Source organism: Bos indicus x Bos taurus, chromosome 1, assembly GCF_003369695.1.
Source record: "Bos indicus x Bos taurus breed Angus x Brahman F1 hybrid chromosome 1, Bos_hybrid_MaternalHap_v2.0, whole genome shotgun sequence".
Lineage (NCBI taxonomy): Eukaryota > Metazoa > Chordata > Mammalia > Artiodactyla > Bovidae > Bos > Bos indicus x Bos taurus.
In genome coordinates, this window is record NC_040076.1 from 67892061 (window position 1) to 67919743 (window position 27683).

The following is a 27683-nucleotide window of genomic DNA, read 5'->3' on the forward strand; positions in this document are numbered from 1 at the left end:
TGATTGGATCTCCTTGCAGTCCAAGGGACTCTCAAGAGTCTTCTCCAACACCACAGTTCAAAAGCATCAATTCTTCAGTGCTCAGCTTTCTTTATAGTCCAGCTCTCACATCCATACATGACTACTGGTGTGCTGCAGTCCATGGGGTCACAAAGAGTTGGACACGACTGAGTGACTGAACTGAACTGAACTGAGAATGATCTAGGATGGATCCCATTTTCTCCATGAGGTCTTCTGAGTGCTTCTTGCCAATAGCTTTTATTACATATTTTGTAGTATTTTATACTCTGACCAAAGGGCATTAGGTCTCATTTACTGAGGAGGGTTTGTTCATTCACTCACTTGACAAAGGCCTATAAGGCACCCTTCCCTGGTACTGTGCCAGACATTTGTAAGAGATACATGCATGATTATGAACTAGTCTGGTCTCAGGGAGAACTCTCTCTCAGAGAGGAGATGGAGAAGACAGATCCAACATAGGAAACCTTAGAAAGCAAGTGCACACACACACACATTTCACCACCCTAATCAGGCTGCACCAGTGCTTGGTGAACAAGAACTGAGTCTTCAGTGCTTTCTGCGCCAAGGAGCTACCCCAGTTTCTGGTGTACACCTATGTTAGAGTCAGCACAGATGACCCAGCCCCTATCTTGGGAAGCCCCCTTTCTTCTAGAACAGACAGTATCCACCTCTAAGTCTTCCCCTCTGGGATCCAATGAAGACAAATATACTCTGAATAAGGGTATGATTCAAAGTGAAAGATTAAAATGAGTAAATATGTAGTCCAGAAGAAAAGCGATGTGTGGAGAAGAGAAAAAGAAAAGCAAGGAGAAGTTCAAGGCCTGACCCTGTGTGGTCGGTGGAATCTTCCAGCCTGAAACTATGAGATCTAATCCATCCCTTTGTGTCTGACACCAGGAAAAGGAAGCCAGCACCAGGAGGTTAATGCAGAGGCAGATGCAGACTGGGGCCCTGAGAAGGATCCTGGCTCAGACAGCAATTTGGCAGATACAGAAAGGAATCAGGCTGTGAGCTGAGGCAGCAAGAAGCTGGTGGAGACAAATTGACAAACTGAGTTTGCATCTTCCAGACGAAGGAGCTATGTCAAGCCAAACAGTCTTTTGGAAAGCACTTGAGCTTAAAAATGCCCAAAGCCCTTGTCCTCATAATCCCTCTACTGCAAACTAATCAACTCCAAAAATAAAATATTAGTTATTGAATTGAAACCTTCACGTATAAAGATGTTCACCAGAATTTAATTTATAAAAGGAAATACTGGAAACCACCTAGATAATCACCAATGGATTCAGTAAATTGTAACATATCAAATGTAATGGAATATTGACCATTAAAATTATATTGACAGAGTGATTTGAAAAATGATATGTTGGGGGGAAAAAGGCAGGATGCAAAACAGTATAAATGATGTATAGATGGTTTTAGGAGAGTATAAATGATTTTTAGAGTGGCGCTTTGGACAAATGAGTAATCCTGATCATATTACCAGTATAATGTACACCATTTTATTAGGGAGCTACTATGTACTGATATCAACCCTCCCAACAATAATGCTTTGAAGCAGGAATTATTATTTCCAGCTCCCTATGGAGCTTAGAGAATCGACTTCCTGGCTGCAAAGTCTGTGCCCTTTCTACTCCTCCCATTGCCCTATGGCCCGAAGGTTCCCTACCCTATATTTTATGACCATTTAAGCCCTGGCAAGGCCATGTTTACAAGCACTGGGCTGACCATTGCTTCTTGATGAAGGCAAGATGAACTAGGCCTCCCAGAGGCACTTACCCGCCCTCTGCCATAGCTGGTGTCCCATCTCCTGACCCATATCCCTCTAAGCCCTGAAACTTTGGAGAGATCATGCCTGACTAGTGGGCACTGGGAGGTTCAAGAAGCATCACCATATATAGCACAGAGAGCTCAGGACCACAGGGAGATAGGGTGAGGAGCAACTGGCAGGGGCAGGGGGGCATTGAACTGGTTTAGGAGCAAGGAGAACAGATAGCTGGGTGACGTGAGTTCTGGGGAGGAAGGGATTGTAGACCAGAGAACAACAACAGAGCCAGGATCCTTCACAATTCGGCCCAATAGCATCTCCTAGTTCAGTTCAGTTCAGTCACTCAGATGTGTCTGACTCTTTGTGACCCCATGGACTGCAGCACGCCAGGCTTCCCTGTCCATCACCAACTCCCGGAGTCTACCCAAACTCATGTCCATCCAACCATCTCATCCTCTGTCATCCCCTTCGCCTCCTGCCTACAATCTTTCCCAACATCAGGGTCTTTTCAAATGAGTCAGCTCTTCGCACAAGGTAGCCAAAGTATTGGAGTTTCAGCTTCAACATCAGTCCTTCCAATGAACACTCAGGACTGATCTCCTTAAGGAAGGACTGGTTGGATCTCATCGCAGTCCAAGGGACTCTCAAGAGTCTTCTCCAACACCACAGTTCAAAGCATTAATTCTTCAGTGCTCAGCTTTCTTTATACTCCAACTCTCACATCCATACACGACTACTGGAAAAACCATAGCCTTGACTAGACGGACCCTGGTTGGCAAAGTAATGTCTCTGCTTTTTAATGTGCTGTCTAGGTTGGTCATAACTTTACTTCCAAGGAGTAAGCGTCTTTTAATTTCATGGCTGCAATCACCATCTGCAGTGATTTTGGAGCCCAAAAAAATAAAGTCTGACACTGTTTCTACTGTTTCCTCATCTGTTTGCCATGAAGTGATGGGACTGGATGCCATGATCTTAGTTTTCTGAATGTTAAGCTTTAAGCCAACTTTTTCACTCTCCTCTTTCACTTTCATCAAGAGGCTCTTTAGTTCTTCTTCACTTTCTGCCATAAGGGTAGTGTCATCTGCATATCTGAGGTTATTGATATTTCTCCCAGTAATCTTGATTCCAGCTTGTGTTTCATCAAACCCAGCATTTCTCATGATGTACTCTGCATAGAAGTTAAATAAGCAGGGTGACAATATACAGCCTTGACGTACTCCTTTGCCTATTTGGAACCAGTCTGCTGTTCCATGTCCAGTTCTAACTGTTGCTTCCTGACCTGCATATAGGTTTCTCAAGAGGCAGGTCAGGTGGTCTGGTATTCCCATCTCTTTCAGAATTTTCCACAGCTTGTTGTGATCCACACAGTCAAAGTCGTTGGCATGGTCAATAAGGCAGAAATAGATGTTTTTCTGGAACTCTCTTACTTTTTCAATGATCCAGTGGATGTTGGCAATTTGATCTCTGGTTCCTCTGCCTTTTCTAAAACCAGCTTGAACATCTGGTAGTTCATGGTTCATGTATTGTTGAAGCCTGGCTTGGAGAATTTTGAGCATTACTTTACTAGCATGTGAGATGAGTGCAATTGTGCGGTAGTTTGAGCATTCTTTGGCACTGCCTTTCTTTGGGATTGGAATGAAAACTGACCTTTTCCAGTCCTGTGGCCACTGCTGAGTTTTCCAAATTTGCTGGCATATTGAGTGCAGCACTTTCACAGCATCATCTTTTAGGATTTGAAATAGCCCAACTGGAATTCCATCACCTCCACTAGCTTTGTTCATAGTGATGCTTCCTAAGGCCCACTTGAGTTCACATTCCAGGATGTCTGGCTCTAGGTGAGTGATCACACCATTTTGATTATCTGGGTTGTGAAGATCTTTTTTGTACAGTTCTTCTGTGTATTCTTGCCACCGCTTCTTAATATCTTCTGCTTCTGTTAGGTCCATACCATTTCTGTCCTTTATTGTGCCCATCTTTGGCATGAAAAGTTCTTTTGATATCTTTAATTTTCTTGAAGAGATCTCTAGTCTTTCCCATTCTATTGTTTTCCTCTATTTCTTTGCACCAATCACTGAGGAAGGCTTTATCTCTCCTTGCTATTCTTGGGAACTCTGCATTCAAATGGGTGTATCTTTCCTTTTGTCCTTTGCTTTTCACATCTCTTTTCACAGCTATATTTTATAGCATCTCTTACTGGCTTTAAAATTTAGAAAGTTCTCCTTATTTATGCACAGGAAATGTACACATATTCCCAAGTACATAGCATAAGAGAACTCCTACCAGTTATGTCCTGTGAATACACCTCCTGAGTGAATGAGTTTATTTTTGAAGGACAAATGAGTCTCATACCATCATGACTTTAGGAAGCTTATCAGTTCAGTTCAGTTCAATCGCTCATTCGTGTCCAACTCTTTGTGACCCCATGCACTGTAGCACACCAGGCCTCCCTGTCCATCACCAACTCCCCGAGCTTACTCAAACTCATGTCCATTGAGTTGGTGATGCCATCCAACCATCTCATCCTCTGTCGTCCCCTTCTCCTCCTGCCTTCAAGCTTTCCCAGCATCAGGGTCTTTTCAAATGAGACAGTTCTTCGCATTGGGTGGCCAAAGTACTGGAGTTTCAGCTTCAGCATCAGTCCTTCCAATGAATATTCAGGAATGATTTCCTTTAGCTTGGACTGGTTGGATAGGATGCTTATAGTCACATGTGAAGCCCATCCTGATCAACTCTACAAGACTGTACACCACGAATTTCTGGTGTTTATCTTACCCAGGTTCCATTATTCCCTCCCCATACTTTCTCTTTGCTCTTTTCTGATCTCTCACCTCCACCCTAGTAGAGGATTAGAAGCATTATAAAGTTTAATTTATATGGTGGCAATATCACCCCTAAAGGGGTGAAAATTGGTTTGGAGAGAAATCATACTCTTTATATGTATAAAGCACTATATACACACAGTTCATAAAGAAAGAGTATATCCTTGAGAACCACTGACCTCTGTGAGTCAGCCCTGTGCTCGAGCAATAAAGTGAACACCTTCCCTTGACCCAAGATTGTCAGACGCATCATTCCCAGAAGTAAATGACACGCAGATGCAAGTCCAGTCCCCTGCTGTCTCATGGCCTCAGCCACACCCATGAGCTCTGCCACCCTTGTACAGCTCAAACCTGCAGCTGTAACCTTTGGTTCCATCTCTTGAGACCAATAATCTCATGTCAGTGGCTTGGAGAAGAACCTGTGTATAGGGATAGTGTACTCAGATGAGGATTCCATGGTCTCACCTCAGTGGGGCTGGGATGGGAATTTCCAAGCATTCTGCTGGGTTCTGATGGACCCTACTTTGAGAAACATGGCAACCCACTCCAGTACTCTTGCTTGGAGAATCCCATGGATGGAGGAGCCTGGTGGGCTATAGTCCATGGGGTCACAAAGAGTTGGACACGACTGAGCAACTTCACTACTACTATTACACTACACAAGGTCTCCACCAATGACTCAGGCACCTAGGTATCCAGGTCTTACCCCAAACTCCAAAAAGTCATGCTCTGGCTGTTAAAAATGAAAGGGTTGGAATGGGGTTGGTGACTGACTTGGCTTTTACAAGAGCTGTGCCCCAGGTAAGTCATTAATCAGGCACCAGAGTTCCTCACATGTGTGTGAGGAACCCACCAGTTCTAGGTCATTATGTGCCCCACTTCCAGAAATCAAGGTCTCCCCTCTCCTCTCTGGACTAAACTGTGGCAAGTGTCCCTGTCCTCTGGCCCCACAGAGTATGGCATTTACTGGGGTAGTGTCTGTCTCTAAGAAGCCTGGCTGTGGGGGCCGCAGCCCAGGGAACCAGCCTCCATGGCCTCAACTTCCCCTCAGTGCTCACCAAGGAGGTGAGGCCAGCGTGACAGGCTGTGGAAAGTATGTCCAGGTGCCTGGCTCCCTCAGCCTCACGCCTTTAAAGTTGGGATCCAGGTTTGATTTGCTTTTCCTTGCCTTTCTGGTTCCAACTCTTCCAGGCTCATTTTTCACTCCCCTGTCAGGCTTCCCAGAGCTGGGGGGACAGCCGAGCCAAGTCCTTCACACTCCACAGACAACCCTTCCCACAGCCCCATCCACACTCCAGCGCTCAACAGGCCCCCACCCTGCTCCCACTGCCTCAGCCTGCCCTGAATCCTGAGGGAGTTTTCTTTTCTTTTTTTTTCTGAGGGAGTTTTCTGAGGGGAACGGACATGCGTCTCTTAGAGAAGTAGCTCAGGGACCAGGGTGTCACCCATCAGAGAACATGACAGCCTGTTTCTTATTCTCATATCACTTGGCCAGCCCTGTCAGGACACATCTATTCACCATCACTGTGCCCCACACAGTCTCAGTTCAGAGTGCTCCTGAGCAGAGGCGGGTTGCGGGACTGGTGTGTGTGGACTGGGTGTGGAGAAGTGGATTCACAGCCTCAGCTGACTGACAGTATGAAGCTCCTGAACGGAGAGACAGTCTCCTGATCCTCTCTGACATCATTTTACCCCCAGTGCACAAACAGCCTGCACAAAGCTACTGTTCACTGAACTGAATTCACCTGTAAACAGCCCACTCAGGTCAGCCTTCCTGAGTGTCACAGCTTCATGTAGTAGCTGGGGTCAGCTGGTGGGCACAGCGATAAAGCCACTAGGTCTCTACTCCAAAATCTTGTTTAAATTTTATGTCATGGAATCATGGAATGTTAGAGCAGGAAGAGGCTTCAGAGTCATTGGTCCAAGCTCTTTATTTATAGATGAGGAAAAGAAAGCCCAGAGGTCAGGGCAAATTAGAGACAAAGAGCCGGGCATACAACCACCAGCCCACCTCCCAGCCTGACTTGTGGATCCCAAATACTCCAGTCCTCAGAGGCTGATACAGCTCTCCTTAAACACTTCCCATTCTGAGCAACTAAAACCGTACCTGGCTTGTGGTAAAGTGCTCAATTAACGTTAGTAAAATGGGTCAAATCAACACTCAAAATCTACCTTATATAAAAGCAGAACATTATTTTAGTGATACAAGAGATTAAAACTTGGAAAATTCACAGACTTGAACAAATAATCTCTCCTTATTGGGCACTTACCAGGAGCTGGGACTGAGGTGTGTTTTTAATGAATTAGACATGGGAAATAGGGAATACGTGGTACAATATACAAATCATAGAATTTTAGATCACAAAGGGCCTTCAGGGGCATCTAAATTATCTTGTTATAAGAAATCTGAGAATCAGGGAGGTTTGGTGGTTTGTTGAAAGTTTTAAGGCAGCTTCACAGGAACCAGATGGAGAAGGCAGTGGCATCCCACTCCAGTACTCTTGCCTGGAAAATCCCATGGATGGAGGAGCCTGGAAGGCTGCAGTCCATGGGGTCCCTGAGGGTCAGACACGACTGAGTGACTTCACTTTCACTTTTCACTTTCATGCATTGGAGAAGGAAATGGCAACCCACTCCAGTGTTCTTGCCTGGAGAATCCCAGGGACGGGGGAGCCTGGTGGGCTGCCGTCTATGGGGTCGCACAGAGTCGGACATGACTGAAGTGACTTAGCAGCAGCATAGGAACCAGAACCCTAGTCCAGAGTTCTTTCTACCACATACTATGTTTTCATCCCATTGAATTCTAAACTGTAGAGTGCAGAATAAAACCCTTCTAAACTGTGGCAATAGAAAAGAATACAATGGACTGTAGGGGCTAGAAAAGGCTTCAGAGAAAAGTTTAATTCTCCATTACCAAAATTGATAATCCATTAGGTGCAAGCTTACTGATGATGTTGATTCCATTTTTTTTCTGTGTAGTCTCAAGATCTAGAGTACAGAGGAAACTTGACTCAGTTTGGCCAACTTTTAAGAAAGTTCCAACTTAATTGTTAACTTCATTTAAAGTTGGAAGAAAGTTTTGTATTATAAGAAATGTGAACACCTTGGGGTTCTTCAGACATTGTGTCTATGTGAAAAAATAAACCAGACCTTCCCATGTAGATCCCTACTAATGAACGCCAAACTGGCACCGCACACCTGTCCCTCCACGCCACCGTGAGCAGAGAGTAAGAAAACCCTAATCTGGCATCTCCATTTCTCAGTGCTCATTTTGCCACACAATTTTATTTCCGTTTCAAGGCAAACAGTCAACTAATCAGAAACATGTTAAAATAACAGAAGCCCAAAGGCCTTATTAGTAGAGACAGATGTATCTAGGTAGCACTCAGATTCTCTTCCTTGAGAGGTAAACTGTCACCACAAAATTAAAAAACACAAGACACTTAGAGAACTTACAACAACAAAAAATTCTATTTACGTGGTTCCAAATCCTCTTCTAATTTTAGGTAGTGAACACATACATGCTTTTATGTGGCAGTGATCAGACTGCTCAGATTCCTCACCCTACTTCTCTCTCCACTTTGTGTTATTCACACACATTTCCACTGATGGGCATAGCTCCCATAATGATGTGTTTGTTTAAGTACCTCCTTTTGAGCACAAACTGCTTCCTGTTTTATCATATTTGGTTCAAACATCTTTGTACAAACTACTTCTTTCCTTCTTCAAGAGTTAACTTACAGTGTCAAAAGCAGAATTCTTGACAAAGCACATCCGTGTTTTATTGCGCCTGTAACATTCTACCAATCTGGGCCCCAGAAAGGCTAAACCAACAATGGGTGCTCCCAGCATGCTTTCTTGTTTCCTCAGTTCCCAGCGCTGGGCTCTCGGCATTAATATGTTGCTATTAAATAGTTTTTCAGGTACATAAATATTTTTCAAGTTATTTTAATTTCCAGTGTTCTAGTTGTAGGCAGTGTCGGGTATTTTGATGCAGTGCTGTAGCCTACCAGGCTCCTCTGTCCATGGGATTTTCCAGGCAATAGTACTGGAGTGGATTACCATTTCCTTCTCCAGCGGATCTTCCCGACCCAGGGATCGAACCCAGGTCTCCCGCATTGTAGACAGACGCTTTACCGTCTGAGCCACCAGGGAAGTCACATACATTTTTCCACATATATTTTTATGTTTCTTTCAGTGCAAACTGTGTATTCATCTTTGACCATTTATCAGTTAGAATCTGGACACTGAACTCAGGTACCACATCTTTTTACAGGCAATTTTATTGTGCCCTTTAGAAATCACAGAAGTAATTCCTGCCTACTATTTAAAAAATTCAAGCTATAAAAACATGCATAAAGTAAAAGGTAAAAGTTGAAGGTACAAAATGATGAAAGGTTTCTTTCCCTCTCGCTCTTTGCCCTCCCTGCAATGGTATCACTTACCAAATATAACCATTGAAATAATCTTTCTAGTCTTCTTATCATCAAACTCTGTAATGCTAGATAATCTACTCTGGGTCTATTTCTTGATCTAAAAATTTAGAAAGCACTTAGTGGATACCTACAATAAATGAGAAATTTCAATGACTTGAACTGCCTCCCTCTCACCAATCATTTTTTGATTTTTAGGTCTTCTATTGTACATTTACGGCAAGATCACAAATTCAAATGCCTAGAGAGTCTGGGCAGCATACACATGTATAGAAAGTGAGTGGGGACAAGAAATGTCACGAGGCTCTTCCTACCCATCTGTAGCTTTTCCCCTATTAACATGAATGTGATTAGGGAAACAGCAAAGTCATAACTGGCAACAGATTCTTGCCCATGTTGGGAGATGACTGGGAGTGGGCGGTGGGGGGAGACTATAAAAACCTGGCAAAGATGAGCTTAGATGTAGGGATAGTGTCCACTGACCAAGTGTTGCCACGTGGAAGTGCTGCCTGATAGTTTTTGAGAAAAGCCATTCAGAAATGAATTGTCTGTGTAAGTTTTCCATTTGTAAATCTTAGCTCAAATTTTTTTGAGAATACTGCTGACCAAATGTAAAAGGTCTGTGTGCCAAATATGGCCGATGGGCTGACCATTTTCTACCTCTATCATTATGGTTTTAAGTCATACGCCCAGGTCTCTGTTATTTGATCCATCTGTTTTAGATGGCATCTCACTTCCCACCATGTAAGATGAGGACTGCAGTGCCCTTGTAGTTTTCTCTTCCTCTCCTCTCCTCAACCTTACCATTCACCATTCCTTTACTTATGGCTTGCCAAAGCTTACAGAGTTTACTTTCTGTTCTGTAACTATAACTAACACTTTTGAGCTTTGTCTAAAGGTTGACTTTTCAAAAAGAACAAGTTCTTGATAGCAATATTACATTGTACAGATATTTTCTTCAAACATCTGGTGGCCATGAATTAACTCTTCACAATCTATGACTGATGAACTAGTTTCCAAATGTAGGCTTTCCATCCCCTGGGTGTAGTCTTATCTCCCTCAGTGAGGGGCTTGACTGCAAGCTCCATGTCCCTGAGTGGGGCATGTCTACTGGAGGGCTTCACTTGGAGTGTCTGGGCATGGAGTAACTGGACAGCAACTGGACGTCCAACACATTTTACCTGGTGGCAAAGCACAAAGACTTTCTGATACTGATTACTATCCACACCATGAGCTTTGGTTTTCTCCATAGAGATATTAAACAAACATCCCTTAGCCATCCTGATACCTGCCCTACAGTTCACTCTTAGTTTCCAAATCCTTTCATTTCAAATATGTGGCTCTCATATGTTACAGCATGGACACCCCTCATCCACTAATTCCCCTCTCTTGTTCTCCGTACAACTCTAAATTAACTGTTTCTAACCCTTGCTGCTCATTTCAATGGCATATTTGCAGGGAGGAGAAGTTAACAAATCTGTTCAGCCTGACATTTTGAATCAGAGCAGCCACCAACTACTGACAATTGTAGTTTCAGCATGACCTGTCCTGTCATTTCCATTCTGCTGCTTTTTCTCCGAATACTTCCGGAACTCTCTGACACCAGGCAACCCACCTCCAGCCTCCTTGTCATGAGAATTCTGGAATCACTTGGAACAGATGGCCACAGAAATTTTGGGAACATGTTCAGCTTGTTGGAACACCAAGATTACCACTCTTCAATGAAAGTGGAAGACAAAGATTCATTCATCAGGGATTATATTTTTCTTTGAATGAATTTTATGCCCTAAGAAAATTCTCAAGAATCTAATGTCTACTTTCTACTATGAATGGAACAGCTATTGTCAATATATCTTCTAGTTGTGGATCTCTGGTTACATGGGGACTGAATTAAATGCAAGAGAGGCCGTGATCAGCCCTCCCTGATAGAGCTTTCTGTGATGATAGAAATGTTCAATAATCTGTGCTGCCCAACACGGTAGCTATTATCCACATGTGGATATTGAGCACTGAAAATTTAAGTAGTCACATGTGGCTCTTGTACTGGACAATGCAGTTCTAGACCTCAAACAACTCATTCGCAATGAGGAAGCAAAAGACAATAAACAATAACTGATAAAGCTGCACATTAATTTTAAAAAATGAGTCATATAAGTATTATAGGAATTCAGAGGGGGAAGCAATTGAGGGCTAGAAAGCTAAGAATTAGCTCAGATTTACCTATGGTGTAGATCTATGTGCTAACATCTAAAAAGAAATGCCAAGAGATGTTAAGCAAAAAGAGCAAGTTGCAGATCAGTGCATGTGCATGGGTCCATTTGTATATGCAAAATCATATGCAGATTTATGCTTATATTTACATGGAATATTTCTGGAAGGATACCCAAATTGTTAATAGTGTGTACCTCTGGAAGTAAGGGTCAAGGCACAGAACATTTTTACTTTTGCTGGAATGCTTGTTTTGAAAATAGTTTAACATTTAAATAATTATTTTCTTTATAATAAAATTATAAGCACAGAGATGATTAATGAATAATACATTTTTAAAAGGCCAAGGTAGTCAACTCTTTCCTGTGGTTATTACTCACGAAAGATTTTATGTGATTATTGGGAATTTTCTACATCCTATTACCATGGTTCTTCTGTCCCCTAATAAAATGCTTTAAAGATAAAATATACTTAAGGAAAGTAGCCTGAAGGAGGTAGGGTTTAAATAGACCTTGATGCTGAATAAGATGGTGTGGGAGAAGGAAGGGTATTTTTGATAAAGGCATGACCTGAGGTAAAGAAGGGAGCAGGGATGCATGGATATGGACAGGAACACTGCAGGGAACAGGATGGAGGATGGGGGTGGGGACAACAGCCGCTAAGAAACATGGGACCAAATGCCTATGAACTTGACTGGCAAGAGGTCTGGAGTCAGACCCTATCACCTTCTCAAGGAAACCAAACATTTATTGAGCACCTGTCATGTGGCAGCCACTGTGCTACTCCTGGGGCACAAAGATGAATAAGAAACAACCACTGAGTTCAAGGAACCAGATGCCACATGTGAAAGGGATGACATCATACAGTGAGAAGAATACAAGATTTGGACCCAAAAGTACTGCCTCCTTCACTTACTGACATAACCTTGGCAACGTCTGTAGTTACTCTGAGCCCCTGGGTTCTTCTTCTATAAAAATGGGGATATGAGAGCATTATGCTAAAATAAGTCAGATAAAGACAAATGCTTCATGATACCACTTATATGTAGAGTCTAAAAAAGTACAACAAATTAGTGAATACAAAAAAAGAAACAGACTCACAGATATAAGAGAACAAATTGATAACCTCAGATATGCAGATGACACCACCTTTATGGCAGAAAGTGAAGAGGAACTAAAAAGTCTCTTGATGAAAGTGAAAGTGGAGAGTGAAAAAGTTGGCTTAAAGCTCAACATTCAGAAAACGAAGATCATGGCATCTGGTCCCATCACTTCATGGGAAATAGATGGGGAAACAGTGGAAACAGTGTCAGATTTTATTTTTGGGGGCTCCAAAATCACTGCAGATGGTGATTGCAGCCATGAAATTAAAAGACGCTTACTCCTTGGAAGGAAAGTTATGACCAACCTGGATAGCATATTCAAAAGCAGAGACATTACTTTGCCAACAAAGGTCCGTCTAGTCAAGGCTATAGTTTTTCCAGTGGTCATGTATGGATGTGAGAGTTGGACTGTGAAGAAAGCTGAGCGCCGAAGAATTGACGCTTTTGAACTGTGGTGTTGGAGAAGACTCTTGAGAGTCCCTTGGACTGCAAGGAGATCCAACCAGTCCATTCTGAAGGAGATCAGCCCTGGGATTTCTTTGGAAGGAATGATGCTAAAGCCGAAACTCCAGTACTTTGGCCACCTCATGCGAAGAGTTGACTCATTGGAAAAGACTCTGATGCTGGGAGGGATTGGGGGTGGGAGGAGAAGGGGACAACAGAGGATGAGATGGCTGGATGGCATCACTGACTTGATGGACGTGAGTCTGAGTGAACTCCGGGAGTTGGTGATGGACAGGGAGGCCTGGCGTGCTGTGATTCATGGGGTCGCAAAGAGTCGGACACGACTGAGCGACTGAACTGAACTGAACTGAACTGAACCAATTGGGAGGGTGGGGAAGGGCACTCTAGGGGTGGAGAGTAAGTGGTACAACTATTGGGTGTAAAATAGGCTACCAAGATGTACTATACAACATGGCAAAAATAGCCAATATCTTGAAATGACTATAAGCATAGTATAACATTTAAAAATTGTATAAATTAAAAAAAAATTTTTTTAATGGGGACAAAGCTACTTTGCCATGAGGACAAAAGGACCAAGATCACATGCCTGACACCAATAAGGCAATGACAAATGCTGGTTCCCTTCCGGTGCACTCTGTGCCCATTCCTAATCAATAGGGAAGATAAAATGCCTTCCTTGTTAGCCCTTTCTCACAAAGGTGATAGCAGAACAAAGTATCCATGTTGCATCTGTGTGGGTGAGCAGGGCTGGGCAAGCGATGCTAGAGGGAGGAAGGAGGAAAGGGCTCAGGGCTGGAGAGCCAGGAGTTGACCGGAAGGGCCTGTGGGCAGCGCTGAGGAACCTCATCGCAGACTCGAGGATGTTAAGCAGGGAAGTGACAGGCAGACCTGTAAGGCTGTAAGGACGAAGTGGGAGGACCGAAGTCTGGAAGCAAGAAATCAGTTTCCAAACCACTGCAAACCTCATCTTAATCGCCTCTAAATTCCTATAGTACAAACTATTTAATTGTACTATTTCATGCATTTAATTATACTGTCATATCCTACTGTTTTATACACACAAGTTTTTCTTAAGAACCTGTGGTTAAAACTTACTCATACTTCTGAGCACAGGGAATTCCCTGACAGTCCAGTGGTTGGGACTGGGAGCTTTTACTGCCTCGGCCTGGGTTTAATCGCTGGTTGGGGAACTAAAATTCTGTAAGCTGAGCCCCGCCCCCCCCTTCCCCCCAAAAAGATTTTTGAGGACAGAAAGCACACTAGATGCTTCCTTCAGATTTCTCTAAGTGGTTGAGCGCTTCTGAGTTAGAAGTGAACTGGGAAGAAGTTAATGGGGGAAGGATACCACTGTTGGTTAAAGTGGAAACTGAGGAGTTATTCACGTTGTCATGGATCAAGTCTTCTCTGGCCCCTTCCTCCACCTTCCATGATGAGGCCAGGCCAGCCCTTTATTGTGAAGCCCCTTCAGTGAACACTGAGCCCCTCAGTCTGGACTGAAACCTCATTTGGGCTGTACTTCAGAGGCACTCAAATATCAGCTCATTTGATTCACAGCACAGCCAGGGCCTATCAACATGTTTGCTTTGTCTGATAAGAATGAATTCCAGGGCAAAAGGGGATAAATCTCCAGTAATTCCAGCATTTTCTCCTACCATCTCACTCCTTTCATACTTGGCTCTGTGTGGGGGAGGCAGTCTGCTGGCACTTGGGCTGCCCTCATGGGCAGCAGAACAGGAGGGGGCATTTCAGTGAGCTGCTGGCATGTGTGGGCGCCTGGCTACCTGTCCACGGAGGCTGCCCGCACCCTGGGCCCAGTAACACCCCGCAGGCAGCGGCACACCACACCCTACTTGCGTCTGCACTGTTGGCCCTCCTATGCCCATGGGTGGACAACAGATCCCCACACCTGAGTTTCATCTACCTTTTTAGTCCCCTAAGCAAACCACTCTCCTTGACCATCGTCCCACTCAGTCCCAGGAAAGCCTTCTCACGGGAAGAGGCCCGTGATGGCGTTAGAAGTGGGCTCAGGGCCCTCTGGTAGAGAATTTCAGAGTTCTGGGTGCTCAGAACGTGAGTGTTGGCGTGGTTCCACTGGGTGCATCCCTTGGGCAGACAAGAGGCCCTGCTCTTAAGTGACGGTGTGTTCAGATGACGAAACAGGTTTCTACAATGTGGGTTCAGGTTGTCTAAATGTGGTACTGATGAGCTATGGATCCAAAGTTGAATGAGTTCTGGGAAAATACAATCTTCTTAAGCTGGCAGAGCCAAAACAGAAAGAGGAGGGGGTAGGTAGCTTTGGCCTAAGCAGTAGACCCTGATCAAATAGTAGTTTTCTATAATGACATTAAATCATCACTTAACACCATATGGTTGACTTCCTCTTAATAAGCCTTAGACCCTGTTGGTTTAAGCCAGATGGCCATAGCCAAGGAGGAGCAAATCTCTCTGGGATGCTTTATCTGCGCAGCACATTCAACTCAAGTATTTCCCTCACTGTTGGTAGATTTGGTAAGGGTCTGAAAGGGTTTTTTGGTTCTTCTCTGTGCTGTGTCTTCTCCCCTATTTATTCCCATCATTTAAAGAGACAGTATCTCCATGTACATCTCGTTAGGTGTTTATCAGTTAGGAACACTTTCTGTAAAATTTCCGGTGTGAATGACCATAGTCAAAGATCCTATCTGGGAAACTCCCTAAGCCTTAGGACTTTTGTGTCTTAGCTGGTCTTATGCTCCCTCCACTGCTGTGCCCTCCACCACCATGCACATTGCCCATGCCCACACTGACCAACCCTTTGTATTCTGGCTTGTTCCGTCATAGTTTCAATATGACTGCCTGAGCTCCAGGCATCAAATCAGCAGTTAAGATAGGAAGCAAGGGTGAGGTGGAATATGAGAGAACCAGTGATTTGTTTTAATCAGAAAAGCGAGAGTTTTCCCAAAAATATACAAGCAGACTTCAGCCAAATGTGTCACTGAGCCACTCTAAGCTGCAAAGGCAAACTGTGCAATGGCTTCTGGAACAGAAAAGGAAAGGGCGAAGGGGGCTGGTTGTGGGTCACATGTTGGCCCAAAGCATCTGCCACAAAGTGGAAAAAGCCTAAAGGATATGACGAGGTGGCCCCATTTGGTGCTCGGTCTTTTAAAACAGAAAATTCCTGCTCGTGTCACTCAGACTCTACCTTTCCCTTCTCTGAGGCTGCCAGATCAGGTGCATTCACTGCGCAACCGCATTTTGGTATCGAAACAACCACTTCCTCATTCTGGAGTCATTTGACATGGCTCTACCTTGATGCAAGGCATTCCTTTGTGTCCTCTGCTACAGTGATAATACACACTCACAACACGCTAGTTTATAAAGCACTTTCTGTGAAAGACCTTCCCTCTGTACTTTTCTCTGGAAGTTCTCAGATGAAGCCCAGACACTCCACCGAATATCTCTCTGGAATCTTCTTCCTTCTGTGTCCACTATGCACCAGCATGCTGTCATGATGGTGTTCTGGGTTAATTCCAGGGAGTTGATGAGTGGTAACGGAGCTCCACAGGCTGACTTCTAAGAAACACATTCACTTTGACCTATAGCCCACATGTAACATACAAAGTCAACTATTTTCTCAATATAAGCAAAATAAAATGCTCACCTAGAGAATGCTCTGCTTTAAGAATACTGCAATCAGCATCATGAATGTATGAAATGCCATTGATTGTTTAAGATAGTCAAATTTACATATTTGAATGTTACCTCATTTAAAAAAATACTGTTACTACTATGAACTGCTTTTACCATTTTCTTCCTCAATTTGTTTTCTTTTCACATCCCTACAGGCCAGAAAATATAGAAACAACTAGTTGTATCTTCTCAGATAAGGTAATCAAGGTCCAGAGAAGGTCTGACCTGCCAACTTGAGGGTAACTGAGCAACCGAGAACTCCAATGTGTGGACTCCTGGGTCAGTGTTCATTCTACAAAGGTTCCAATCAAACAGCCCAAAGGCTCAGCTCCTTCATGACCTCCACAATCAGCAAATGAAACAACACCTCTCCATCTACAGAAGCTAAGATGGATCAATTTCGCTAAGCCATTTTTTTCAAAAGTTCACTTTTAATTTTTTAAGTGTAAATCCAGTGTTCTATAACATATTCAAAAAGCTGTGCAACCATGTTGTTTAGTTGCTCAGTTGTGTCCAACTCTTTGTGACCCCATGGACTATATAGTCCATGGAATTCTCCAGGCCAGAATGCTGGAGTGCGTAACCTTTCCTTCTCTAGGGGATCTTCCTAATCCAGGGATCGAACTCAGGTCTCCCTCATTACAGGTGGATTTTTTACCAGCTGAGTCACAAGGGAAGCCCACTATCTCCCAGAGTTTTCTCAAACTCATGTCCATGGAGTTGATAATGCCATCCAAACATGTGCAGCCATATGCAACCATGTGCAACCATGACCAGTACCTAATTTCAGAACATTTTCACCATCCCCAAAAGAAACTCTGCACCCTTCAACAGTCACTCCCCACTCCTCCTCCCTAGCCATCAGCAACCACTCATCTACTTTCTGTTGTCATACGTTTGTCTTTTCTGGACATTTCAGATACATGAATCATCCAATATGTGGTCTTCTGTGTCTGGCTTCTTTCATTTAGCATGCTCATTTTCAGTGTTCATCATGTTGTATCATATATTAAAACTTTACTCACGTTTCTAAATCCCCAGAGACTTTTCCTGTTGTTTCTTTCCTTCCAGTTATGGGAATGGGAGTATGGGGGACCACAGTCAGAGCAACAGAAAAGAGCATTCATCCTGATAGAGCTCAGAGAGAAGAGCAGACCCCTCAGCAGCATCACCAACATTCCCCTTCTTTAAGTAAAAGACACAATATGACAAGGAACATCAGATCTACCAGCAAACAGTTAACTAGACAGGCCTGTATAGATAACATAACATACCTCTGAATACTCTACCTATGACCACACAGCCAAAAGACAAGGCCCAGCAACATCCAGGACCCCTTCCATCCACAGACTTAACTTGTAGACTCAAAGTGCAACCTGTGAGTTCATCATCTCAACTGTCTTTTGCTCAAAGCCTTCCAGCTTCTAAAGCATTTCTTGGGGGAAGACTGCCTGTGTTAAATCCAGGACAAATATTATTTGCAAACCTCCTAACTTCCATGTGCATCTCCAAGTCAAGCTGATGATCTGACTTCCTGATGGCTTGAGCCAGCAGCTTACTAACGGTCTGTCCAGCTGGGCATAACCTCAATGTTCTTACTGATAGTCTTCCCATCTTCTTCTCCTTTCTAGTACAAGGTGGACAAGGAAATATCATTGTCTGTTTGCAGAGGAAGAAATGGATGCCCAGTAAGGGCAAGAGACCAATACTTATTAGCAAAAGGTGACAGAACTGAAACGAGGAGTACGATCTCCTACCCCCACTGCTTTGGATGTACCAGATTGATACACAAGAGGTTGTTAACCAAATACTCCTTCCAGGTAGGAAGTAAGAGAAAAATGAGAGTTCATTTTCCACTGTCCAGATTTGAGGGCACATCTTTAAACTGATGGTTCAGATGTTAAAGAATTCACTGCAATGCAGGAGACCCAGGTTTGATCTTGGGTGGGGAAGAGCCCCTGGAAAAAGGAATAGAAACCCACTCCAGTATTCTTGGCTGGAAAATCCCATGGACAGAGGAGCCTGGCTGGCTACAGTCCATGGGGTCACAAAGATTCGGACACAACTGAGAGACTAACACACACACATTTAAGCCCAAGTTGTACACTTCCTGCCATCACACTGCCCTTCTCCTATAATCAGGTGCATGAACCAGAGCATGACTTGCATAAATAGCAAAACATCTTGATGTCCCTCCCCAGCCCCCAATTCTCCAACACAACCCAAAGACAACTATAAACAGAAGAAATAGGGCCAATGGACTTGTATTCATTTTATATGAGGGTCCAAAGGAAAGCAGGCTTTCTGCCAGGTCAGCCGGCTGAGAAGGCTGGAACAGAAGCAACCGCCCAGCCCACTTCCACTTCCCCACCCCCCTACCCACCCAAGCACCCCCACCTCCACCGCCCCACTCCCCGCCCGAGCCACCCACACAGCCTCACTGCTTACCCTCCCTTCAAACTTGGCGGTGGCTCCTTCCTTGATGCAGAGGTTCCGAGGGGGCAAAGTGAAAGCAGGGGCCTCAGTCAGGGGCATGGAGCTGACTCTCGAATGATCCACAGTGAGGGAAGTTTTGGAAACGTGTGTCTGGGCGGCCAGCTTCACATCCCCCATGGTCTGCAAACAAGAAGGAAGATCTGGTCAGACAAAGTACAGCCCGTCCTCCCTATAGGCGGCCGGGTACCCAGGGCGCTGGTTGGGTTCTACAGGGAGACTCACTAGGTCAGGGTCTACCTGGAGCTCCTCTCTGGGAACCAGAGGCTCTATCCTCAACTCGTGAAGCTGTAGGAGTAAGGCCCAACCCACCCCAGACAGCAGCTCCCAGGGCAGTGTCCTGGGCTCCCCCAAATCCTATGGAGAACTTTCAGGAGAGGGGCAGCTGGGGCAGGAACAGAAAAACCAGATGGTTCTCAGTGCTCTTACAATGGGTATCTAAAATCAGTGCCGAATAGTATTCAATCTTCAGAATCAGTATCCATGTTAGGCACTCTTGGTAGGAAGTAAAGCTGCTTTTGCCTGAACTGTGAAGGCTCTTAGGCTAAAGAAAAATGGGATCCATACTCCCAGGAAGGAGAGAGTTTGAGGTTAATACGGCAAGGAGTCTGGGTGAGGTGAGGCAAGAGTGTGGGGCTGAAAGCAGGGAAGGAAGCAAGGCTGGGGAGGACATCCCATTTCTGCGGACCAGACTGCGAAAAAGCCTCAAAGGCCACAGGACATCAGAGAAGGGGGCATTTTAAGGTTATCCAGGCTCACTCCTCCACTTATGAGCAAAGCCCAGAGGAGCTAAGTCACTCGCCCAAAGAGACAAAGCACAATGATGGCATCACTGACAAGAAAACCTGGTCCAGGGCCTCGCTGTTTGTGGGGGCTGGCAGGTCAGTTGGAACAAAGGGACTTCCTTCGGGTTAGTTCTAGAAATGGAATCATTAACAGATGTGAACCAGTTTTTGGTTGCAAACTTCAGAAATGGACTCTGGGTCTCATAAAAGGAGAAGGGATATGTTGGAAAGATGGGGAGTGGGAAAGCTGTTGAAGTCCACAGGGAGGCTGGAGCAGCACGCTGGGAAAACAGGCAGCAGTGGAGAGAAACCAGGTCGTCAGAGCCCAGCCAAGGTTGCTGGACACCCGTGCCACCCCCTGGAGTGTGTCCCAAGTATCCTTGTTCCAGATTCTAAACCAGGTGGGTGCCTCACCGGGCTGGGATGGTTCCATTCTGGGGACCCACACTGGGGACCGTGTGTCCACTCTTACTCAGCATGGAATCCACATACCTGACCTATCAGAGGACTGCAATTTAACAAATACCTGCTAAACTAAAGAGTATTTCTAGTTTTTATTTTTCTGTTCACTTTCTTGGGATCTTTAGTCACAGGCTTAAGTCCCATGCCAAATGGGACAAGCTGACAGAGATGAACAGTAGTGTCTGGGCATATAATTAGTTTTAAATTTAATAACATCTAACAAAAATAAAAGAGAGATGTATTTTGAAGTACAAGTTAAAATAACAAAGACCTAGGTTTGTTTGTAATGGGTACATCCCCTGCTTGATAAACCTAGCCTTCTCTTTCACTGATGAGGTATCAGCTTTGCAAACAAAATCCTTTCAAAATGATAAGACTCACAGGTTCACTGCATTAAGTAACAACAAAAAAAACCCCCAAATTTATGTAGCATTTACTATATACCAGGAACTATTCTAAGCACTTGATAAACAATAGTTCATTTCTCCTTACAATACTAGGAGACAGAGAATCTCATCACCCCCATTTTATAGATTAGAAATGGAGGCCCAGTGAGATTAAGAAATTTGCTTAGGGCCAGGTGGCGCTAGTGGTAAAGAACCTGCCGGCCAGTGCAGGAGACGCAGGACATGTGATTTCAGTCTCTGGTTGAGAAGATCCTCTGCAGTAGGAAATGGCAACCCACTCCAGTGTGCTTGCCTGGAGAATCCCGTGGACAGAGAAGCCTAGAGGGCTATATAGTCCATGGGGTCACGAAGAGTCGGACACAACTGAAGCAACTTAGCATGCACCCATGGCATTTAGCAGGGGGCAGAATTGGCATTTGATCCCAGGTGTGTGGCACTTATTCTTAACCACTGGGTCCTCTTGCCTCCTGTAAGCAGTCAGAGTTGGCTGGTGGGAAGGGTGTTTGAGGTTGAGGTAATAAGGGAAAAAGCGGAGATCTCTTACCACACACACATAGACCTGAGACTTTCTGTGTGTCATAGCACACCATCGACAACATTAAAAGGGGAATGATGATCTGGGATACAATGCTTTCAAGGAGAATAAAGGACTGGGACGTGCCTGGTAGTCCAGGGGTTAAGAATCTGCCTTGCAATGCAGGGGAGATGGGTCCATCACTGATTGGGGAACTAAGATCCCACATACTGCAGAGCAACTGAGCCAGCACCCCACAACTCCCGAGCCCGTGTGTCACAGCTGCTGAAGCCAGTGTGCTCTGGCGTTCCCGTGCTGCGACTACTGAGCCCGCTCACCGCAACTAGAGAGCCTGTGGCGCCGCACAAAAGACCCTGAATGAGGCAACCAAGATCCCATGTGCTGCCACTAAGACCCAACACAGTCAGATAAACAAGTGACAAAGCACCCCAGGATTTAAAAACAACAAACAACAAAAAAAAAGAATGAAGGATTAGGATACTTTATATACAAGAAAACAGCTGACATAATGAGCAAGCCATCACTTGGACAGTTCACAGGAGATAAATCACCACAACACAAATGGACGCTGTCTAGCCTCAATCAGAATCCAAGAGTGCAAATTAAGAAGAAGTCATTGTTTTTAGAAAATAACCAAACTGACATTTAAAAAGAAAGATAACAAATACTAGTGAGACCATGGATACCACTCATATGCTTTGGAGGAGTATAAACGGATGCAATCTTTCTAGAAAGCAATTTGGAAAAAAGATTCTGAAAAAAACAGTCCATTTCTTTCCCCAATAATCCTACATTCAGAAATGTGTTTTTGAGAACAAATCAGAGATATAGTTCCAAATTTACATAAAAGAATGTTTACCACATTATTTATAGGAAAATACATAGAAAAATAATCTAGTTAAACAGAAATAGAAAAAAACAGTTAAATACCCAACAGTGAGAATTGGTTAACTATATCAGGCATTTATATGAGTATATATTTACAAGGAAAATAATAATAGGAATTGATTGACATAGAAATTTTAAGCCAAAAATTAGTTTCATAATGGAAAACTTCAAACGGGAAAATAGAAAGAATGGTAAAAAGTGAGTACCTTGAATACCTATTGCTGGATTCAACAGTTACTATTTTGCCATATTTATATCATTGTGTTTGTGTATGTGTTTGCAGAACCATTTCCAAGTAATCATGATATAATTTTAATGGCAAGAATCAGGATATAGTCATTCACTCATTTAAAATATATTTATTAAACATCTGCCGTGTAACAAGGGATACAGCAGTGCACAATTATACGTGTGTGTGATGAGTGGGGTAACATGGGGTAGAGGAGGAATGGGGTTCTTACATCCTGCAGGGCCTGCCAGGACCATGCCCCAGAGGGGCCCTTCTCCATCTACCCTCCTCCACTGCCTCTGAAGTGAGAGGGCAGACACACTGGGCTGCCAGCACAGCGGTGATCAGGTCGAGTAAGGGCGGGTGTCACAGGGGTCATGCCCAGCCACAAATCCAGGGCACTGATACGTTTCAGCTGTGGCCTGGGCAAGGTACTTCAACTCTCCTGGCCTCAGTTTCCCTTTTTGTAAAATGGGAATGATAATAACTTTACAAGGTTGAGGGGAGGATTTGAATGAGAGTGTATGTAAACCACTCAGGGCAGCATAAGAGGCACTTAGTAAATGCTAGCTGTCAACATCATCATCCAGCTCCCAAAGGGAAAGCAAGTCTCCCACCCTGTAGGATAGATCCTTTCCACCAAGGACGGCAAGCCCAGGTCAGCCTGATTGTCCTCAGAGCAAGGGTATCTGCATGCGGTTATTGTATAACAGCAGTGGGAAGCAGCTGGCAGACCATGAGAAGGTGGGTAGGAGGGACTGGGGGCCCTGGCAGCCCCCGCACACTGTTCTATTTGTCCCAGCAATGAAGAGGCAGGGTGCGGGCACCCAACATCATGCTGGGCCCTAATCTCGCTCAATCCCTGGTCCTACAAGGCAGTTCTGATTATTCTCCTTTCACAAATGAGGACACCAGGGCTCAGAAAGTCAACTCCAAGTAATCCAAGGTCACAGAGCTAAGAAGTGGAAACCAAACAGAATTCTGATCGCAGCCATACCCTGTGGGCTTCCTGGAGGGCCCCAGACTCAGAGGAGGCATTTCCTGCTTTCCCCAGTAATGGGGAGATGCGATAGGCAGAGGCTTGGATCTGCACAAAGGAAGTGGGAGGGGGAGTGTAACACTCCCTTCTGCTCTCAGTTCTGGCTTTGGAAGACACAAGACTCTTCCTCTCTACTTTCAGGGGAGCTGGAAACTAAGAGTAGTGACATCAGGCTCAGAATCCTCTCTATTAATCCTCTTGATTCTGACCTTCTGAGGTCTCTTGAAGGTCTTGGATGCTATCAGCAAAAGGAATATGCTCAGCCTCAAACACAGAACACAGAAGTAAGTCATCTATCCCCGGCCAGGTGGGAAAGTCTGGCTTCAGGTTAGAACAGGCAAGTCAGTGCAGCAAGTGCATTGTGAGGAGTGAGGGTGGGTGAGCAGGCTGGTTACTAACCAGAGCCCACTCCCAAGCTGGGTTAGGTACACCAAGCAGCTCTGCTCAGCCTATCGCTCCACCCCCTGCCATCAGCCACATAAACAGATCCTGTCCACAGTGCCAGTGAACGATTACTGACATATTTGGAATGCTCGATCAGAATAATAATAATAGTAACAATAATAATACAAAACACCCTTGTTCCCTTCTATCCCTCATCCAGCCCAGGGACCACATTCCAATCAAGAGCACCAGCGGGGCTGGGTGGTTTCTGCAGTAATTTCTCTACCAGCAGAGCAGTGCTCAGTGACTAGAATTGAATACACCTAGCTAGGGGGTTCCATTCAACACGAGTTAAATGCAGATCAAAGGAATAGAAGAAGAGAAAAAAAAAAAAGAAGAGGGGATCAGAAGAGCAGTGGTCTGAGAGCTGGAAGCCACACCCTGCCACACACACGCAAGGCATGGGCCAAAGCTCACCTCCAAATAGGGTTTTCATAAGTAGCAGAGTTTTTTCATCATTCAAAGCAGCACTACATTAATTTGACTTTAATTTGATCAAAAGCACTTCAAATTCTCTCTTGAACCCAGAAAGGAACCCTTTCAACTATGGAACGACGGCCAAAAGAGAGGGCAAAAAGACTGAGGCACAAAGACTCAGACTTTTTAAATCAAGAATCCTGTTATACAGCAGAAGTTTAGAGAAACCAGCTGCCCCCTCCCCACCCAAAGTACACACATTTCAAATGCTCATTGTCCTTAAGCTCCTGATCTGGCAGCAAGGCATCTGGAAATAACAATACCTTCCCCACAGGGAAGGGCTCCCAGCGGGCTCTGTACTGGAAGCCGGGCAGTCGGCTATGAACCCACGGAGCCACGGGCACACAGCAGACACAGCAAACCACCCAGGTGCAAATGCCCCCAGCAATGACAGCTCGCTCTCTCCACCTTAATCCTCTCTCTTCAGAGCCCTCAAATCCCGACAAATGCCCTAATCGCTCTTAATCCTGGAACGAGCTGCTCCTCGGCTGTGGGCTGAGCCCGCTGACTTGCCATTACCCACGGGAGCAGGCAGTGGGACAGGGCCACAAGCCAGACAATGGACGCGCCTTACCGTGGCCTCTCCCTGGGCAGCTCTCCCAGGAGTCAGGATACGCGTGGGCGGCCACTTCACCACTGAGGTACCGCCGAGATGCCTGTCCAAGGTCTGTCCGAGAAGGAGGACAGTGAGGGAGAGCCAGGGCTGCCACAGAACCCAGGGCCAGGCTGAAAAGTTAAGGGGCGTTTGGCTGACTGCTCGCAGATGTTGCAACTTGCCTTGCACTGGGCAGCCAATTTCACTCGGTCAGAGAGATCTGTTGTTTCAATCCGCCCAGCTGGGGTGACCTTTGAAACCCCTGGCTGCCAGCTGCAGAGGCTCTGAGTGGAGTCCCGGGGAAACCAAGAGTGGAAGCTCACAGGTTTTGACTTGTTCAGAGCTGCACGTTCCAATCCGAGTGTAGAGCAAACGGAGGACGCTGTCAAGCCAAGAGCTGAATCCTTGGCAGGGCTGGACCCACCCCTAACTCCACATCTGGCCTGGAATACAACCCAGCTCTAGAAACATGTGGTCTAGGATGACTACCCAAGGCTGGTGGGACCCTTGCCTCCTGAGACCCAGCTCCCTCCTCCCTGAATTGAAGAAGCCTGGTTTATGATCCCTGGAGTGGGAGCAAGCCCAGAGAGCAGATGGACAGGGGACTCCTGTGTTGCAACCATCTTAAATAATCTGGGCTGAGATTTGACCCACACTCCACAGATTGTGTTCATGTTGAGAAGATCTAGCAGTGCTGGTCCCGACCCCTGGAGAGCTTCAGAACTGGTCCCTAGTGCATACTTCTAAAGCACGGTAGCAAGGTGATGTCCAGACCAGTCCCTCTCCTCTGGAGGAGAGAATGTATTTTCATAGTTCCAAAGGAATCTTTCGTCCTATACAATTCACACCTTGGGACAGACTGCAGATGTCCAAATCAGAAATAAGGATTTGGAATTAGAGGAACCAATCATTGGGATCACACAGAGTCGGACATGACTGAAACAGCTTAGCATGCACACAAGCTGTTCTGCTGGCTCACGTCTGATTCCTGAGTAACTGGTCTTCTCCTAACACCTAGCTGACTCCTTAGCCTCTTGCTCAGCAGTTCTCAAATGTTTTGGTCTCAGGGCCCTTCATGCTCCTAAAATTATTGAAGACCCCAAAGAGCTTATATGTGTGAATTGCTGCTATCAATAGTAACTGTATTACATATTTACTGTACTATTAGTAAAGAAATACTAATTCATTCAAAAACATTAATAATGATCTCATTATATTAACATAGATAATAATTTTTAAAGAAAAAAATATTTTTTAAAATAAAACCAAGAAAAAGTTTAGTAAGAAGAGTTGTTCATTTTTGAAAATTCCTTTCATTTGTAATTTCTATTTCTTTAATAGAAGACAGATTTTTATGTCTGCTTCTGTATCCAGCTAGTTATAACATCACACTATTTGCAACCACTGGAAAACGTCACTTGAGACATAAAGAGAGTGAAAGAAGCAAATGACATTTTATTACAAAAAACCTTTGGGCCTCCTGGGCCCGTGAAAGAACCTCATGGGCCCCCAAAGTCTGCATGGCCCACTTTGAGAACTGTTGCTGTAGCCTCCCCTGTACCAACTCCGTCATCACTATCTCCTCTTCTGTCCTCTGAAAAGCACACAAGTGAAAAGGGAAAAGAGGTTTTATAGGAGTATTGGTGTGTGGCTTTGAGGGGCAGATGGGAAAGAAGGTGAATCAATACCTAATTCTATCCCATCTTTTTTTCCCAAGGAGAAAGGCTAAACACATGTGGACCAGAGAGATTTGAAGACAGAGACAGATGAAGGTAACACCTTCAGGTTAACTGAATTCTTGGTTAAGACTGAATATGCACCCCAGACTCTGGAAGACCTTAGACTTTGCACATGCCAGTTATTCAAGTATTTTATGGATAATAAAGGAAGAAATTGAATTAAAAAAAAAAAAACACTTGCTACTCACCCCTGAGGAACAGAGGTGAATTGAGATCTAGGTCTCCTAGACAGAGGTCTCTTGGAAGGCAACAGGGCTGGAAAGTTATTTTGAACTGGACAGAACCAAGGATGGTAATTTGGACAAAATCGTGGAAGGTGTATCTATCATACACATCACAGTTGGCCCCTATGTAGTCATGTGGTTATTTGATGAACATTTGTCTCCCCCACTGGAACACAAGCTCCTGCAACGGGTCATGGGTTCTGTGTGTTGCATTCATTATTGTATCCCTAATGCCTAGAATACAGATGAGCACACAGTAAGCTCTCAATAAGTGCTTGTGAAATACATGAATAAATTGAAAGTTGGGCTAAAAAAAAGCACTTAAAAACCATCACTTCCAAACTAAGGCGCTACTTAATTTTGTTGTGGAGCGCACATGTGAGTGTGAGAGAAAGGATGTAGGGAAAGGAATGGGTGAGCAGGCCACAACAATTAAAAAAATCTATCCCCTGGGGCCTACTGGCATTTGGTTCCAGACACACAGGTGCCAGTCCTGGCTTTAGTCCTGGCATGGAAGTCGTACATCCTTTCTCCACTTAGCTTCTCAGGCTTGCTGGGTGTGAAGTGAGCACAATTACACCACACCCTGGGTACACTCTCTGGGCTTCCTGCTGGCATCCTTGAAAGACTCTGATGGGTTCCTGGGTTCCTAAGGGAAATCAGGCAAAGCCAGCCCACTTCTCCCCCAACCCCACCACAATTGAGTTCTTCTCTGAACCCACCGACAGCCCCTCCCTCCCCAAGAATGTCCTGGGCCTTTCTTCTTGAAAGACACAATGAAGGAGGGCTGGCTTCTGCAAGCAGAGGAGCTGCTCTCACCAGCCCGGCCACATGAGCAGAACAGCAGACCGAGGGCGCGAGGAGGGCATCCACTCAGCAGCTGT

General features: G+C 44.8%; 1 protein-coding gene across 3 annotated transcripts in view; it reads right to left on the reverse strand.

Annotated features, from left to right (window-relative positions):
- MYLK (myosin light chain kinase) overlaps positions 1-27683 on the reverse strand; it is a 280259-nt gene that overhangs the window by 172519 nt on the left and 80057 nt on the right. For 2 of the 3 annotated variants that reach the window (XM_027535988.1, XM_027536006.1), the window contains one exon: positions 18931-19098. In XM_027535988.1, coding sequence (XP_027391789.1) covers positions 18931-19095 — 165 coding nt within the window. In that variant the 5' untranslated portion in view covers positions 19096-19098. Of the gene's footprint in view, positions 1-18930; positions 19099-24815; positions 24922-27683 lie in introns of those variants that run through there. The other variant, XM_027536036.1, reaches the window with a different exon arrangement.